Source organism: Chelon labrosus (assembly GCF_963514085.1).
Source record: "Chelon labrosus genome assembly, chromosome: 12".
In the NCBI taxonomy this organism is placed as follows: domain Eukaryota; kingdom Metazoa; phylum Chordata; class Actinopteri; order Mugiliformes; family Mugilidae; genus Chelon; species Chelon labrosus.
The window spans coordinates 27,588,072-27,604,534 of record NC_140345.1 but is presented as its reverse complement, the minus strand read 5'-3'; the positions used below and the strand labels follow the sequence as shown (position 1 = coordinate 27,604,534).

Below are 16,463 nucleotides of genomic sequence, written 5' to 3'. Positions count from 1 at the left end.
GTCCCACCGGATAATTCTCTCTACATCAGTCATTGGCATCTATTGAACTATGAGCTCTCTGAACAGCTAAGGTGTTGATAAGAGCAAAACAAATTTGAAGAATATCTCTTCCAGGCTCATTTAAAACAGATCTAAAACAAAAACTGTGATTACTTTGCATTAACTGCGCAAATCATGCGATTAATCATTTTAATCTATTGATAATTTCCTAAAGGAAACGTCATGCTGTACTGACGCAAGCTTCAAGGTAGCAACTGAGACCATATGCCCTTTAGGACAATGCAATGCAGTCTGTCTACATTTTACAACCAGTTAAGTCGCCTCCGGCTTAGCTGTCACAATTGTTGTAGATGTGAGTTATGAGTTGAGCTATGAGCTTTCTAAGCAGCGGAGGTTTTGATAAGAGTAAAATAAACTTGAAAAATATCTGTTCGGGGTTCATTTGAAACAGATCCAAAACGAAAAGTGTGATTCATTTTGCATTAACTGTGCAAATCATGCTATTAATCGCGATTTAATATTTTAATAATTTCCTAAATGAAACGTCATTCTGTACTGACGCAGGCTTTAAGGTAGCGACTGAGACCGTGTGCCCGTTAGGAAAATGCAATACAGTCTGACTACATTTTACAGCCAGTTACGTCACCTCTGGCTGGCCATTACAAACAATGCAGCTTTAATGCACTGCTGCATCGACTTTTCACTTTTCAGTCCCAGAGGCTACGTCCAATTCTTTATACATACAGCCTGTGGTTAAACATTTGGGTTACGGGAGAATGAATTCACTCAAAGACCTTTAGAAATCTACAGGCTCTTAAGTCCACATCTCTTAAAAAAAGACTCGTATATTCTTAGTTCACACGACCCGTTCAACATGTGCACAGGGGTCACATCAACGAGGCATTTCATATCATTTAATTAACAGAGAAGTTTGAGTTAAAAAATAAATAAATGCATGCACATAAAAGAGAACTATTTTCTCTAACTTTCCAGTCCATGTCTGGGATGAATACCAAACATTTTAGCCTGGAGGGTTTATGACAGAAATTTGGGAATGATGCAAGACCCTGCAAAAAGTGTCGTTAGCGTTGTAAAAGTTCGGGGACGGAGACTAGTATCGTCAGAAGAATGGTGTCTGGAGTTTTAGTTTGTATTCTGCGCGGCTCTGCTGTGAATTATTCTGGCGAGCCGCTGACTTTTAGGAGCTAAATCGGTGGAGAGCTTTTGCTGAGAGCTTAATATTGGATAACTCTCTAAAACAGTGTTTCCCTGCTAAACGCTGGAGTCAAACACGGATACTGAGGTCACGACTGCTGAGCGGGTGGAGGGGGGTGTTTCAGCGGTTTGATGGAGGGATGGAAGGGAGGGGGGGGATCGACAAGCAGCATGCAGCACTAAAGTGGGCCGGCAAGCCGACAGCTCGCCGGCCCACTTTGCTGCCGCACGCTGCTACATCTGTGTGTGATGTGCCGAATCCTGATCCACTGTTTGAAAAATAGCCGCGGGCGTCTGCTCTGAACTCCCTCTCTGTGTGAGCTCTTTAGATTGTGACTAGAAGCCTCAGAGGAACTGATAAAACACTCTTTTTTTTTCCTTTTCCTCCACACAGTCCAACGCCCAGGGCACTGTGCCCTACCTGGGTATCTTCCTCACCGACCTCACCATGTTGGACACGGCGGTCAAAGACAGGCTGGACGTAAGTTGAACCGTCGAGGAGAAAGCCGCCAACATCCTCTGTATTTTACAATTATCCAGCTGACGTAACACTTCCTGTCACTCCCTTTGCAGAACGGCTACATCAACTTTGACAAAAGGAGAAGGGTGAGTGTTTTAATACCTTATCTATTTCAAGGCTTTACCTCCGACACTGAGCAGCTTTGAACCAAATAAGCTGCACTTTGTGCTAATTTGAACTGTAAGTGAAGTGTGAGCGTAAGATTTGAGCAGAAGTAAGTGAGGCAAAGTGATACTAGATCAGCCAACATTGGGTGTTCTTTCTATACGTTATGAAACTCTGTGGTGATTCGCCTCTTTGTTAACAGGAATTTGAGGTTTTAGCTCAAATCCGGCTCCTGCAGTCTTCCTGCAAAAACTGTGTTTTCATCACTGATGAGGCCTTCCAGCAGTGGTATCACAACGTACCTACACTAACAGAGGAGGAAAGGTACATACGAGCACATCTGCATTTGGTTACTGGTCAGAACTTACCTTGAATGCATCGGTTCTTTTTGACAACTATTGCAATGGATGTCTGTTACAGTTACAGGCTGTCCAGTGAGATTGAAGCGCCAAGTGAGCCGAGTCCTCGTGGCCCTACCCCGTCAGTCATCATCACACAGTGCCCAGAGTAAGCTATGCATACATGAAATTTAAACTCACACATTTAAAAAAGGCTTTGTCTAATGTACCTGTTTTTAAAACTGTATATTTTTATGTTTTTATTAAGCACTTTGTAATGTTGTGTCGGATGGTGTCTCTTTCCCACTTCATTTGTGATTTCAAGTAGGTGGAAAACTGTCAGTAAAAACATATTGTAATATTGATTTACACATCATCCAGCTCTATATGTCAATATTCCAAAATTCCCCCCACCCCCACCCCCACCTCCATGCTCTTAAAGGTACAGCGTGGAACATTTGTCTCCCCCTTCTGGCAGTAAGAATAATTACACAAACAATGACTCGACTCCAGCGTATGACCCATAGACTGTATATAAATATGGACAACACAAGCCCACTTCCTTGCATTGGACAAACTTGACGGTATTTTTCCGGTGGTACGGGTGGCGCCATCTTGGGACTTTGTAGCCAGAGTCTGATCAGTACGGTCCGAGAGTGGAGCCACGTGGAGCCGCGATATCGATGCCCCGCCCACATTTCCTCCAGACTCACTCACGTTTTCGTTTAATTAATACTACGCTCTGCTCTACCTCCACCTGTTACAAGGAAATGTTGGATTATACACTGCCATTACATCACATCCTGTTTCTTTAGGGTCAAATAACTAACTAAAACTAATTTTGACACAAATCATCCTTGAAAAAAATTGTATTGTATTGTATTTTAGTGTTTTAGTTTGGAACAAGTCCCGCCTACTATCATGGAGGGGGCGGGGCTTATGACCTATACTGCAGCCAGCCACCAGGGGGAGTTATACTAGCTTTGGCTTCACTTGAGGAGCTGTTCCCCGTCCACCTTTATACAGTCTATGGTTTGACCTTGGCCTACAGTGGCTCAGTTCCTTCTCATGTTTCAAAGAAGATGAGAAAAAATTATCTGGAGTATATTTTCTTTAACCATTCATATCATTTATATCATTCTTTATTGAATGAATGAAATAATGCAAGGAACAAACGCTGAGAAATATTTCTGACTGGCCAATTAGAGCGTTGGAATTTGAAAGATTTGGGATTTTAGGAGGTATATAAATTAAAAATGATTTCTTTCTGGATTTTTCGTTTTTAAATTTCAGCCTCTGCTGCTTTGATCACTTCAAATCTGTGTTTTTAATGCATGGATGTCCAGTAACAAATGGCATTAATCACTAGACAAGAACATTTAAATGTTCAAAGCTACTGTATTGAACAACACATGTTATCCAAAGTGTCGGTTCTTTTCCATATCACTATAAACTAATATTTAAACTTTTAGACTGTCGGTATTCTGAAAAAGTCTAATTTTTTATGCAGTATTCATTATTTGCCGGCCTAATGTGAACGTGCTTGTGTGTTTTCAGTCTGAGTAGCTCTCGGACCAGCCTGGCAGGAGACAGCGACGGCCTCTTTGACTTCCATTCGCCCGTCAATAACCTCCTCTCAAAGCTGACAAAGGTAAATCACGATTACTTTCTGTTGTACAGAAACAGATGCTGTGTTTGTTTCTGCTCCAAAAGAAGAAACTAAATCTCAGCTATAATCCTCATGATCACCGTTCTTTTAACTACAGCATATGAGATCTCCATCTGTGTCCTGTCTGGATGTGGACACGTCCCCTCCGACCAACGACCACACCCCCGCCACACTGACTCCATCCACTCCCACCAAATCACACCGCCGTTCGGCCTCCTGCGGCAACAACCCCCCCAACAGCATCCAAGGGTCGGGGCCCGACATGCGGATCATCAGGATACGGATGGACCTGCAGGATGGGAACCTTTATCGAAGCATCCTGGTACAAATCCTTTAAACCTTTTTTTTTTTTTACTAGTCTACGGCGGCGAAGCTCCAGAAAAGCCTCAGTCCTGAATTATCTGCGACACGCTGCACTTACTATCCTCATGGATCCAGTAATGATAGTCATCAGAATCAGATCCGCGGGACACAGTGGGTTCCAGGTTATCATTAGTGCAAATCAAACTGTCCCGTTGACGCCATTGTTCTCCTCTCTCTCATCCCTCAGGTTACGAGCAATGACAAGACCCCCACTGTGATCAGCTCCGCCTTAGAAAAGCACAATCAGGACCCCAAACAGGCGTCCAGATATGAGCTGATCCAGCTTCAGCCGGAAGGAAAAGGTATTCACTCACACTATTCACAAATAGTTTCTACTGGAGACTATGGTGACACAGATAGGAGGAGATTAAAAAATCATTAAATCTGCTAACAGGGTGATAATTTATCACAGTATCAGACAATCCTCTCCCTCACATGCAGTCATTTGAATGAAAATAATCTGGGCACATACTCCACAGATGTCCAACATACGGCCAACGGGCCAAATGTGGCCCACCAGAGGGTCTAATCTGGCCCGCAGCAGATTAGAAGTGCGAAAATTACATAGTAGACTGTAGCTTTTCATTGAAAATAACTGCTTTTCCTAATTTGTATTAGAAAGAGAAGTGGACAGAGCACAACACTGAGACCCAGGACTAAACAGCAGACAGCAATGTGCACAAATTACACTTATTATTCTTAAGGAATTTCATTGTTTTTAAAGGATATTAAATGTAAACATTCTCCTAATTTACTTTTTCTTCTTTGCACTAAAACAAATGGAAAAAGTCTGGAGTTGTCGTTACTTATAGGTTATTATTCTGTTATGTTATTTGTCCGGCCCGCTTGAGATTAAACTGGGCTGTATGTCGCCCCCGAACTATAATGAGTTTAACACCGCTGCTCTATAGCCAATGATTTGTGTGTTGTAATATTCTGCTTCACATTTTGCAGCTCTCAGATCTTCCTCTAGTTGTTTTCAGTTACAGAAAAGGCCGACCTTAATCATTTCAGCGCCTTCTAACAGTGGATATGAAATGCACTGAAAGCCATCACCTGATTCTGAAACTGTTAATTTCTCCCTCTTCCTTCTCTCGACGCAGAGCTGGTCATCCCAGCTACAGGAAACGTCTTCTACGCCATGACGTCATCCAGCGTCGACTTCCTGTTGAGAAGGAAAGGCGGGAACACTCCGCTTGGCTCGCAGCCCATCAGCACAGAGACCAGCGCCACTTTTCCCCGAATCAAGGCCAAGGGGAGGAGGCTGGTCCGGACCCTGTTTTGACGTGAACGCCGGAGGGTGGGGGGGTGGCACGGCTCTTGATCCTTGACTAGACTAAACTAAACGTGGCCTTCCTCAGTGCAAGATCTAAAACCTGCACATGCCTTCCTCCCGTCTGCTTCAACCAAGTTTGCTCACGCCGAGAGCAGGTTTGCCCGTGTTTTAATCTCTACATGCCAAGGTGTGGCGGACATTTCAGACCTCCCGGCAGAGCCACCTGCTGCTCTCTTCTTCCTCCCCCAAAACAGTATGCATTACTAACTTACACCCAGAGGAAGAGCAATGGAAGCCTTTAACTGACTGCTTTTGGTGCTGGCTTTTGAGTCCCAGTCAGGTAGCACTTGATGCTTTTCTTTTTCTTTTTCATTCCAATTCAGTGACTAATAAGATCAGATTTAATTGGATTAAAAAAAAAACACACACACACACACACACCAGGAAATCCCTTATTGTTGTGTGCCTCAGCAAGGACTGACATTTCCAAATGTAAAGAGAAGATTTTAATTGGTCGGAGCTTGTTCCTGTGATCGATTGAGACGCTGAAGGAGGGATTCAGTGCGTCCTTGTAGCAAAACACTGGAGATTGTCAAAATAGACATATATATATATATATGTTTTGTATATATTTTATATGTCTGTATGATGTGTTTACTAATTCATCAAAAACAGAATCCATCAAATACCTGCAAGATCTAAAGAGGCCAGCCATTTCAGCAAAAAAACTTAAAGCTGCATTAATCTTTTATTTTTGAAATATATATATTAATATTGAATCTGGATCGCTGAAACTGCCAAGGAAGTACTACCAGCTCTGCACCTCTGCAGAGCGTTTTATCCTCTTTGTGTTGAGTGCTTTATCACAAATGTCATCTACGTCTTTTCCAGCAGCTAAAACTTCAATACTCTCCTCTGGAGCTGCTGGAGACCAAAGTAAAACTAAGAGGAAAGCGACACAAGGAAAAGCTTCCACAGCTTCTTTGTGCTATTTTATGAGTTCCTCCTAAACGTAGCAGAGAGAAATTGGTTAGTGCAGCTTTAAAACAACTTGGAGCACTTTAAAAAAAACAAACAAAAAAAAAAAACGCGTGGGTTTGCTTTTTCTTTATCGCTGCAACACCCCTTCAAAAAAAAAAAAAAAAAACTGCAAGAACAACAACAAGAAAGAAAGAAAGAAAAAAAAACGCAGCCATGTTTAGGTTTTAAGTTTTTCCAGGTCTGAACTTTTCAACAGAGCATAAGCTAAACTTAATTTATGCAGATTTTTCCAGCCGCCCAGCAGGCAGGATGCGTCCACGCTGCTGTTTACACAGAGCACAAAGCCTCGGCTCCTATTTCATGTTTGGAATCAACATCTTAAACTTTCCAAACGCGCCAACCTCTTCGAAACAAGTCTTGTGACCTCTGGTCGCCGCAGCTCGGCGCCGGTGAGGCCTCCTTAACGGCCGAGGCGCGAGCGAAAAGAAGCGGGGGCCAGGGAGAGGATTCTGGGTAATAACAGATGACGTGTGCTAGCGTTGATGCTATGCTACTGATGGATTTAGTGCCTTTCTCTACTGGGTGCTCTACTTTCTCACGTTTGCAGCACGCACGGAGGAAATGCAGCCTCCTCCAGTGCTGCGTGGTCTCACATCAAAGCTATTTATGCACTACATACTGGATGTCCTATTTTTGTGGTAATAAATTTACTTTTGTATGAATCTCACTGCTTTCGGCTGATGTGTTGTGACATTTTCAAACAAGAATCAAAGCTGTCTCTACGTGTCAGACACTGACATTTCTAGTTTTCTCACAGATGATGTAAACAAAGGAAGGTGAATGTGACGCAAATCAGATGAGATGAAGTCTGCGTGTTGGGATCCAAGTCACCCAGCGTTTTTATTTTCAAGCGAAATCAAGGTCAGGAGGAATGAATGAGGAAATGTGATGTGAATATAAAACCTAAAGCAGATAACAGACGCTCATAAAAAACTAATAACACAAACATTCAATAAGTATTAAAGCCTCCCTCGCACCACAAGGTTGTCAGTGTCTGTTCATGAAATGCTTACTGAATATTACACAGTGCAATTAATCCCACACAGCTAATACAATTGAAAAATTCTATAAAATCCATTTAGCAGAAGATTGACAGAGCCACAGAGCAGCTAATGTTGACTGAAACAGAAAGTCTGAGCTCGTGAAGCAGCAACTCATCCAGTTTCCAACAGCGTCAACTTCAGTTTCACTGTAAATCAGAACCCAGCGGCTGCAAAGACACTTGAACCAACATTTTCCTTTAAAGAGGCACTTTAGAGATTTTTGCATTTTTTCCAAAATTAACATAATTTTTTCCCATCAACCCTCCTGGGTTCCTGCCAGATTTGACTACCTGCCCTCCTCCAGCCCTGCTCTGTGTGCATTACGTGTAAAGAGGAGGATTAACAACCCTTGATAACCTCCAAAAGCCCCCCCGCTAAAGCCCCGAAAAACTTTCTAGAACAACTGGATCAGACTTAATCACAGCTGACTAGCTGGTTAGCTCACTGTGAACATTCAACATCATGTATTTAAATCAGAAGCTGACGATCGTTGGTCGTTTGGTGGCTGTTAATCAAATCTTTAAAAATATAAACACCCGCACAGTCCTGATGAGAATAAAAATCTTAATAAATAAGATTCTCTTTTACAAATATACTGCTAGAGAAATTAAAGGTTTTTGTGCAATCTGAATCAAGTTGTTAATTCAAGCAACATTTAAAGGTTCCCTGTGGAGTTTTCTCGTAAACAAAGTTTCTGTCAGTTTGTTCAGTAAATCCTTAACAAATACACTGAACACATTTCGCTCCTCTCTTCACACGCGACTTTTTCTTTAGGGCCTCTGTTGTGTTTTGTGGCACATTTCTGCCCCCTGTTGGTCAGTGGAGTAGTGTCGCCCACTTGCAAGCGAGCACCACCCTCATTAAAACATTAAGCAGTGAAAAACTACGGCATTTTAACACAGAGGCCAAACTAAATGTCATAAAAAATTTCATATACACTGACTGTTTTGTGAGGACAGGAAGTCAGCCGCCACTGGTCTGTGTCGCTGCTACTCTTGACCAGCTCGACTGGGAAGGAAGTTAATGAGCATCCTCTTTGAGCTCACAATTACGTAAGAGTGTGAAATATGCAGCTAGCAATGGAAAAAAGATTTATGCCACTGAGCAACTTTCAGGTCAAGGTTATGAGTGCAATCTTGTCATCTAGCTTGCAGTTCCCCTCAGTACACACGTCAAAATCTCCACAGGAAACCTTTAAGAAAATGATTGGAACTATCCCAAAATTATTCAATGGTTGAAAAGATGATTTTAAATACTAAACATGGGTACTTTCAGTCAGATATCCCAGTCAAACCAAACCCTGCGTCTCAAGCCCAGTTTACCCATCTGACTCCTGCAGGGCGTCAACACGAGCTTGTCCCTCCTCCACAAGCCTGGCACTCCAGCGCTGCCGTCCGGTAGGCTTTCCACACCGTCGGGTCCTGCAGACACACCGTGCCCCCGCCCCGCTTCTCCTCCGCCTCGTTCCGGTTTATGTCCCCCACGCATACCCACCCTCCTCCGGACCTCTGCCCCGCCGCTTTGGCGCTGACGGCCCACTTTGAGTGGTCCTGGCTGGCCTTGAAGGTGAACGACTGCCCCGGGTGGATGAGCGTGATGTCCAGGACTTTCCAGCCGTGGGAGCAGTCGGACGGGAGGATGCCCGTGGAGCGAACCCAGAACTGGACCAGGAGGTCTGACTGGAGGGTGGGGGCCACCCATGAGTGGTACAGGTCTGATGGAGCAGAGAGAGGACGCATGAGAACACCTTCTAGTTTCTTTAAACCTATTCATGTTGACTATTTATAGCTGAAAAGAAATTCAAACAAGGTATAAAGCTCGAGCAAGAAACTGTTGCCAGAACAGTTTTACTTCTCCAAAGGTGTTACCGTCATCAAAAGAGGCTCCTTTGGCAAAGCTGATGAAGTCTGTACCGCCCTTTGAGGTCAGGGTCACGCTGCGGTTGGATACCGTTTTGAAATGTGGAAAGATCTGACTGGGCAGATGTTTTTTCTCGCACACGGCAGCCAGAGCAGGCACCAGGGACGCCAGGGACGCCGGGACGTCGCAGTCGTACACGTCAGGTTGATTAATCTGCAGCTGCTCTCCTGTGAGGGAAAAAAAAACAAACCACTGATAACGGCGCTGCAGGAGCTGAATCGATCGATACGTCCAGTGAATAGAAGGTATGTGAAGAACTGTTTACGGCAACAGACGCAGATTCCTGGCAATGAATTGGCTCATTGTTTCAGCACCGACTCTACATATTAAACATAAGTAGTTATATTAATCATATCAGTCAGCGGGCTAATTCTATCAACAAGCAGCCGCAGCAGCGTCAACCCTCAGCTTCCCTTCATTAACGTGCAAATCAATGCTGAAAAGTGGCCGCCATCACCTTCTGCTGCTCCCCATCAACCTGGACACTCTCGACATCTCAGCTGGAGAGACGAGGATCCAATAAAAGCAAATTCCTGCCGCAGTGTGAGGGCCGGCATCTCTATGGTTACAGACCTCAATCTAATTACATTACCCCAGGCTACTGCCATAGCAACTGTGCCAACCGCTGGGTCTGCCAGGGAACCGCAGAGGCGACAGGGCGACACGGGGAAAGACACCTGTTCACAATGATTATCTCGGTTCAGAATTGCCGCTGCTGCTGCTGGTGTTGTTGTGTCAATATCTGAATGGATTATTAAGAACTGGGTGACAACAACACAATGATTCCTCTCCAAAATGAAACTAAGAATCGCCATGCTGGCATGCAACTGGTGTACTAGCGTACAATATAAGGTATGGAAAAAATACAGAATCGGTAGTATTTTATATAATGACAATAAAATGTGCTAAAATGATTTATTGTTGCTAAAGAATTAACCTTTAAACACTCAAACAAAAACTATATATACGGCTTAAAATAATAATAATATACAATATTTTGTAGGTCTGTGGATTGTTTTGGTATTTCAAGTTTGGTTTTAGACTCTAAAATTAAATATAAATGAGAGTTAATTTTATTTTCAATTCAAAAAGCCAAAACTAAAGATGCTAAACAGGTAAATTTACCAGTAAATGTCCTTTTAACATATGGAAACGGTAAGAGAGAACTAAATAATCTTTATTTCATTCATATAAAACCAGACGTTTGTGTACGTGAGGATCTTTTCTGTTGGTCTAAAAGGAGCACGGACATGACTGTGGAACAATATTCAGATGTACTAGCACCGGGTTTTTCCCCAAGAAACATCTGAATGTTTTGTTCATTAGGTAGACAAGAGAAAACAATTTGATTCTAGTGTCTAACAGTCGTGAACTAAACCCTCCTTCATGACTGCTCTAATGTTCAGCTGATGTTGAAACAGCGTCAGAAAGGAGGCGATTCACCTGGATGATCATTGTGGAGGATGGAGTTTGTGGTTCTGTTAAACTTGAATTAACAGAACCACATTAAATTAACAGAACCACATTGAATTAAACTCTAAAGTGTTTCTGTTATTTAGCCTAGCCCACTGACTAAAATGTCCAAATAATAAGAACAGGTGTCAGTGCAACACAATTACAGCCAGTGACACTGAACAAATGGTTATCTATCTATCTATCTATCTCATTCTTATGAGCTCTGCTTGGTCTTACCGATGGTCTGGAAGCGGTCGAGCGGGTAGGTCACGCAGATGAAGTTTTGCCCGTTGGGCACACCGGTGCTGGGGTAATAATACTGTCCTTCCTGTCGTACTGGGGGGAAGTGGGGGGTGCTGTGGACCAACCAGAAGCCCTGATTTTTATCCAGCAGCACGACACCTGAGGAGCACAGACATTAAACTGGTCAGAAGGAAACAGGAAGGTTTTCCCTCCAGATGGTTTGTGAAACTGAATGAGATTTAATGTGTAGTAGTTGATCTGCTCAAAGGAAACAACAACAAACTAAAAACTGAGAAAGCCTGGACTGAAGCTATTTAACACTGTCCCTTCAGATTCCATATTTCTATTTATTCATGTTATTTTTCACATTTTTACAAACTAAAAATTACAAACTGTTCTTGGATCGTTTTTTTTCTTAAATATCATAATGCTCTACTATCTACTATGTCTCTAATATACAGGACTTGGATTTGCAGTTGTCTCATTTTAACACAAGAAAGAACTAAGAATAATTTAAGAAATCCTTCATTTTACACAGCATTGTGACATATCTCCATACGTGCAGATTATGGAGTGTTAAATCCTTTGCAGGCTATCTGAGCTACAGGAGAGCTGGACCGCTGACCTTTGGTGTGCCCCCCTCTGCTTCCACTGTTGTCACCCCATCTGTCACCAGAGTCCTCAGGTGGCCTCTGGTCATTGTAGAGGATGTACGCTAGCTCTTTACTCTGCAAAAATACGACAAATGTGTTTTTGTTTTATATACAGTAAATAATAAATATACCATCATACATGGACACAAGTTAAACACAGAGACATTTGTACAGAAAAGAATACATGGCTTACAGTATACACTCATTCGCCAGTTCATTAGGTACGCTAGTGAGAATGAATGCATTCTAATACAACAGTCACAATTTATTTAAATATCTAAGAGGCTGCATTTCTTTTCTATTTCAGCAATAAAGATAGGATTTTGGACATGAACTGTTCCTTGTTACTTAGAGAATGGCAGACAGAACAACAAATATACACTCACTCGCCAGTTCATTAGGTACACTGTGTAATAGCCCTGGACTAAATCTAATGGGCCGTTTAGGCACCTGCTTCCCAGCAATGCAGACCGCAAGATTGGTCCGTCTGGTGGTAACGTGTTTCTGCTTTAGTATTTCCAGCTGCTTCTCCATCTCAGTAATTTTCAAATTGATTGTTTTGGATCAATAAAGATGGAACACATGGAGGAAAGCTTAACTGAGGAGGTTCAGAGATACAAACATTTGTACGTCTCATCTTCTGCAAATTTTCGGCGAACGTTTCAAGTCGCCACTGTCGCCATGCAAAAAAGACACGGCACCGACTAGCGTTTGGGTGGAGTTTTTACAGAGCGAGCCAGACTGACGAGCACACAAGTAGAAATGGCTTGCACCGGTGTAGGCTACATGAGTAGGTTACGGCGTCTATGTCCCGCAGTACTCTAAAAGAGCCTTGAGAGTCATGGCTTTTCTAATGTTCAGTTTATATTCTACTGTATTAAATTCTCTTTTTGTTTGTGCTTATTGATGTTTACTTCTTTTATTTCCAGTGTGCACTGTCCTGAAACTGTCTGCTGCTCCTGCAAGGTTCCCCATTGTGGGATAAATAAAGGATTATCTGATCTTATCTTTATGTAGAAACAGCACCAGAAAGGTGGTAATTCAACAGGATGATCACTTTGGAGGATGTAGTTTGTGGTGCTGTTAAACTGTTTCTGTTACTTACCCTAGCCCACTGACTAAAGTGTTGAATAAATAGGAACGCGTGTTGCTACAAACCACAGCCTCCACAGTTGAATCAACAGCTCTCTCGCTTATTTGAAATGAATGCTGAGTACCAGAACCTTGGTGAAGACAACGATCTCCCTCAGCTGCAGTGACTGTGTGCACATTTTCACTTCTCGTTATTTCGTTGTTTTTTTTTCAGTCTGATCTAATATTATCAAGCAGAGACACGTCCCCAAAGAAAACGCTTATCGCTGCATTCAGTACGTGTCTTATGAGCTCGCAAAAAAAGCAGAAGTAGGCAAAGACACATTTAGACAGTTCGAGCTGATGTCTGGGAAAACCTGAATGTAAATGTGCTAGGCTACTGGTGATAAAATTATTCACAAAGAAATCTGATATTAATACAAAATGAGGTTTTATAGCCTCGATGGTGAATGATAAAATGGGCTCAATACGAAGTGATTCATATTTTCAACTAAGTTATCATATAAGGGGATTAGATGTACTTTTTCATTTCAAACAGATAATTGATATGATTTTTTTTTTTCTTAAATGGGATGTGAAATAAAATTTGAAACTTTCACACTGACTAAAAATGAAATAAACAAGAGGGAACTGAAAACTATACGATTCTTAATCGTATCCAGAATGCAGCTGATTTTCACCTGGATGACATTTCTCTGTAAGCCGAAAGTGAATTTACAATTTTTAGACCTAGTTCCACTTTTGCTGGAGAAATAAAAAAAAACCTGTTGGAAATAGACCTTTCCCTGCGAGTAGAGCTGCCCGACCGTCAGGCCCAGGGCTCCCGTGGTGTCGTTCACTGACCCCTTCCCCTCCGTCCATCCTCCGCTCCCTTTGTCCATCAGTAAATACGTCTCCCCCTTTTCGTGAGATTTCCTGCCGTGTTCTTTAGGCAGCTTGTACAGATAAAACCTAATTTAAACAGGAACAGAGAGAGGGAGAAACCTGCGTAAATAGAAGAACTTGCATGGTGAGCCTATTAAACTGATTCAATTTGGCAACCAACACCTAAAGGATTAAAAAAAAATGTAAATTTTACAGTTATCAATAAATTACCAGTCAACAGCATCTCCTTTATCATTGTAACAGCTGATCGGAGAGGTCTGGCCCCCTAGTGGCACACAGAGGATCAGCAGGGACAGGAACAGAAGCATCTAAAACAAAAGGAAAACTAATTACAAATAAATATGTGCGTATATTTCACTACATATACTAACTTAATAAATATGTTTACATTTTTTCAAATATTTCTGCTGCTTAAAAAAAATCCCTTTCTTAAGGAGTTGTAATGTATTCAGAACTTTTATCTGAGTAAAAGTACCAATAAAACACTGTAAAAATATTCACTTTTTGAGTAAAATAAAAGTCTGTGGAGATTATTTTCTATTTAATAATGTGAATTTATGAAGTTAATAAAGTAATAAAAGTGAAAAATGCCCTTAGATATGCAAAGTAGCATAAAATGGAAATAATAATCAATGAATGTACCTATGAATATACTTTAGTAACACTTGAGCGACTGTTATTGGTTTAATTGAATCTACAGTCCGATCTCAACGCAGTCTAAAGACCCACAAAATATTAAAAACTACAACAGATAACTTGCACTTTCGATAAGTTAAACTATTTTTGTCAGTTTTACAGTAAATACAGTAAAGTTCAGTGCTACAAAGTTGCGTGTTACAACACTTAAACACAAAACCCAGGCTCAAATCACAGCTTATACACTAACTTCAGGTAGACTTCTCAATAAAAGTTGCAGTAAGTTTAATTTAACTGCGTATACACACCCTTGAAGCGCGTCTTTCCTCATTTAAGTCCTCAGTGGATGGTTTTTCTTCCGTCAGCATGTATTTCTAGCGTGGTCCCAGAGTTTCGCCTGCTTCCACATCCTTGTTTTGGTTCTATGAAGCTGACAACAACAACACGAGGAGGAGACGTTGACGTTTCCCGGCTAATAAAGGACAGCTAACGGCGACAGACAGCTCTTATTTTACGGAGGGTGAAAAATATATATATATATATTAAAAATATACCAAACACAAACGCTAGATAGTTTGTTTTCCCCCCCGTTATAGGTAAATTCAGTTTAAAATACTCCCAAACTTCCTGACTCCGGACTTATTCTTCCGGGTTTAATCACGTGATCGGCGCAGTTAACCGGGGGGCGGGGCTACGTAAAAACAAGGTCCATTAAAAAATGAATATAATATAATATAATATAATATAATATAATATAATATAATATAATATAATATAATATACTGCGATGGACTGGCGACCTGTCCAGGGTGTACCCCTGCCTCTCGCCCGATGACAGCTGGGATAGGCTCCAGCAGACCCCCGCGACCCTTATCAGGAATAACCGGGTATAGAAAATGAATGAATAATATAATATAATATAATATAATATAATATAATATAATATAATTACTATACAGCACTTTTGTTTACTGTGAACATGGGTCAACTTTAGATTTTAGAAAAGATTTATACATAAATCTGACTTGAGCTGACAAAAAGTATAGTGCATTGGCCCAGTTCTTCATTTACTACACACATCCATCTTAAAAGTGGAACTTGAATGTTCTTAGATGGCCTGCTGTTGTTTCTTCCTGTTTGACTCTGTCACAGCTTTAATTAAAAGTGTGTTGTTTTCGTGATGTGTCTTCTTCTTCTTCTTCTTCTTCTCTTCCCCATGGCAGCGGTGTTGGTCAGAGCGTTGCCATGACACATCATATAATTCACCTCTATTTTAGGAAGTGACACAGCATACTCTATCCACCCTAACCTCCCTTGTGCAGACTGACCAGGACTTCCTCAGAAACGTTTCCACCGAGCTGAGTGGACTAAAAACACAACATAGGAGGACACGCCGCCCCAGTGCAGATTCCCCCGTGACTGTCAACACAATGTGTTTCTGAAATGAATATTGCTGATTACTGCAGTGTTTCTGAAACCATATTGCGCCTTTAGACCCATGGGTCACTGGGTTATGGGTTGTCATGAAGTCATAACAAGCAAGAGCAGAGTCATTAACTTCACAGTCACAAGTTTGATTGTTTGAATCAACTAATTATTGCACTATATTATTAATATTCATGTACTAATAATAGAAATTTGACTTTACAGCTACTGTATGTAGCTAACATAGCTTTATTGTTGGGTCGTGCATACTAATGCTTGTCTTTGCCGGTGTGACCTTTAATAAGAAGAATGTAAACCAGAATTCAGGAAGTTTGAGATAACACGTGTTTTTAGTCCATTCATTCTGTAAAAAATTAACATCTCTATCTCCACTTCATCTGTTTCCTTAACGGGACATGAAAAGCTGGTCTGTTCCTGTCTGCAGGTTTGTGTGCAAAGGGATTGACGGTCAATGATCAAGATAACAGAGCAGGTTTTGAACATCCCTGTTAGCGTTAAAATCTTGTTACAGGCTGAGATAAATCAGTAAAAAATAATAAAATGTGTTGAATCTATCTTTCTCC

General features: G+C 41.5%; 2 protein-coding genes across 5 annotated transcripts in view; one reads left to right on the top strand and one right to left on the bottom strand.

The window, feature by feature from the left end:
• rgl2 (ral guanine nucleotide dissociation stimulator-like 2) overlaps positions 1–7,189 on the top strand; it is a 32,595-nt gene extending 25,406 nt beyond the window's left edge. For all 3 annotated transcript variants that reach the window (XM_084557682.1, XM_084557683.1, XM_084557684.1), the window contains 8 exons: positions 1,610–1,696; positions 1,789–1,821; positions 2,043–2,164; positions 2,261–2,347; positions 3,736–3,829; positions 3,945–4,169; positions 4,398–4,512; positions 5,314–7,189. In XM_084557682.1, coding sequence (XP_084413808.1) covers positions 1,610–1,696; positions 1,789–1,821; positions 2,043–2,164; positions 2,261–2,347; positions 3,736–3,829; positions 3,945–4,169; positions 4,398–4,512; positions 5,314–5,495 — 945 coding nt within the window. In that variant the 3' untranslated portion in view covers positions 5,496–7,189. The remainder of the gene's footprint in view (positions 1–1,609; positions 1,697–1,788; positions 1,822–2,042; positions 2,165–2,260; positions 2,348–3,735; positions 3,830–3,944; positions 4,170–4,397; positions 4,513–5,313) is intronic.
• A 147-nt stretch (positions 7,190–7,336) lies between these two features.
• On the bottom strand, positions 7,337–15,093 carry dnase2 (deoxyribonuclease II, lysosomal). 2 transcript variants are annotated; one of them, XM_084557687.1, is made up of 7 exons: positions 14,763–15,093; positions 14,029–14,126; positions 13,698–13,884; positions 11,814–11,916; positions 11,183–11,347; positions 9,439–9,657; positions 7,337–9,284 (listed from the first exon to the last, which is right to left on the bottom strand). In XM_084557687.1, exons 1-7 carry the CDS (start codon positions 14,820–14,822, stop codon positions 8,914–8,916), a joined length of 1,203 nt encoding a protein of 400 aa, XP_084413813.1. In that variant the 5' UTR covers positions 14,823–15,093; the 3' UTR covers positions 7,337–8,913. The 2 variants fall into 2 exon arrangements, with proteins under 2 accessions (XP_084413813.1, XP_084413814.1); XM_084557688.1 differs by having other exon boundaries at positions 13,713–13,884.
• Between the last annotated feature and the right edge of the window lie 1,370 nt (positions 15,094–16,463).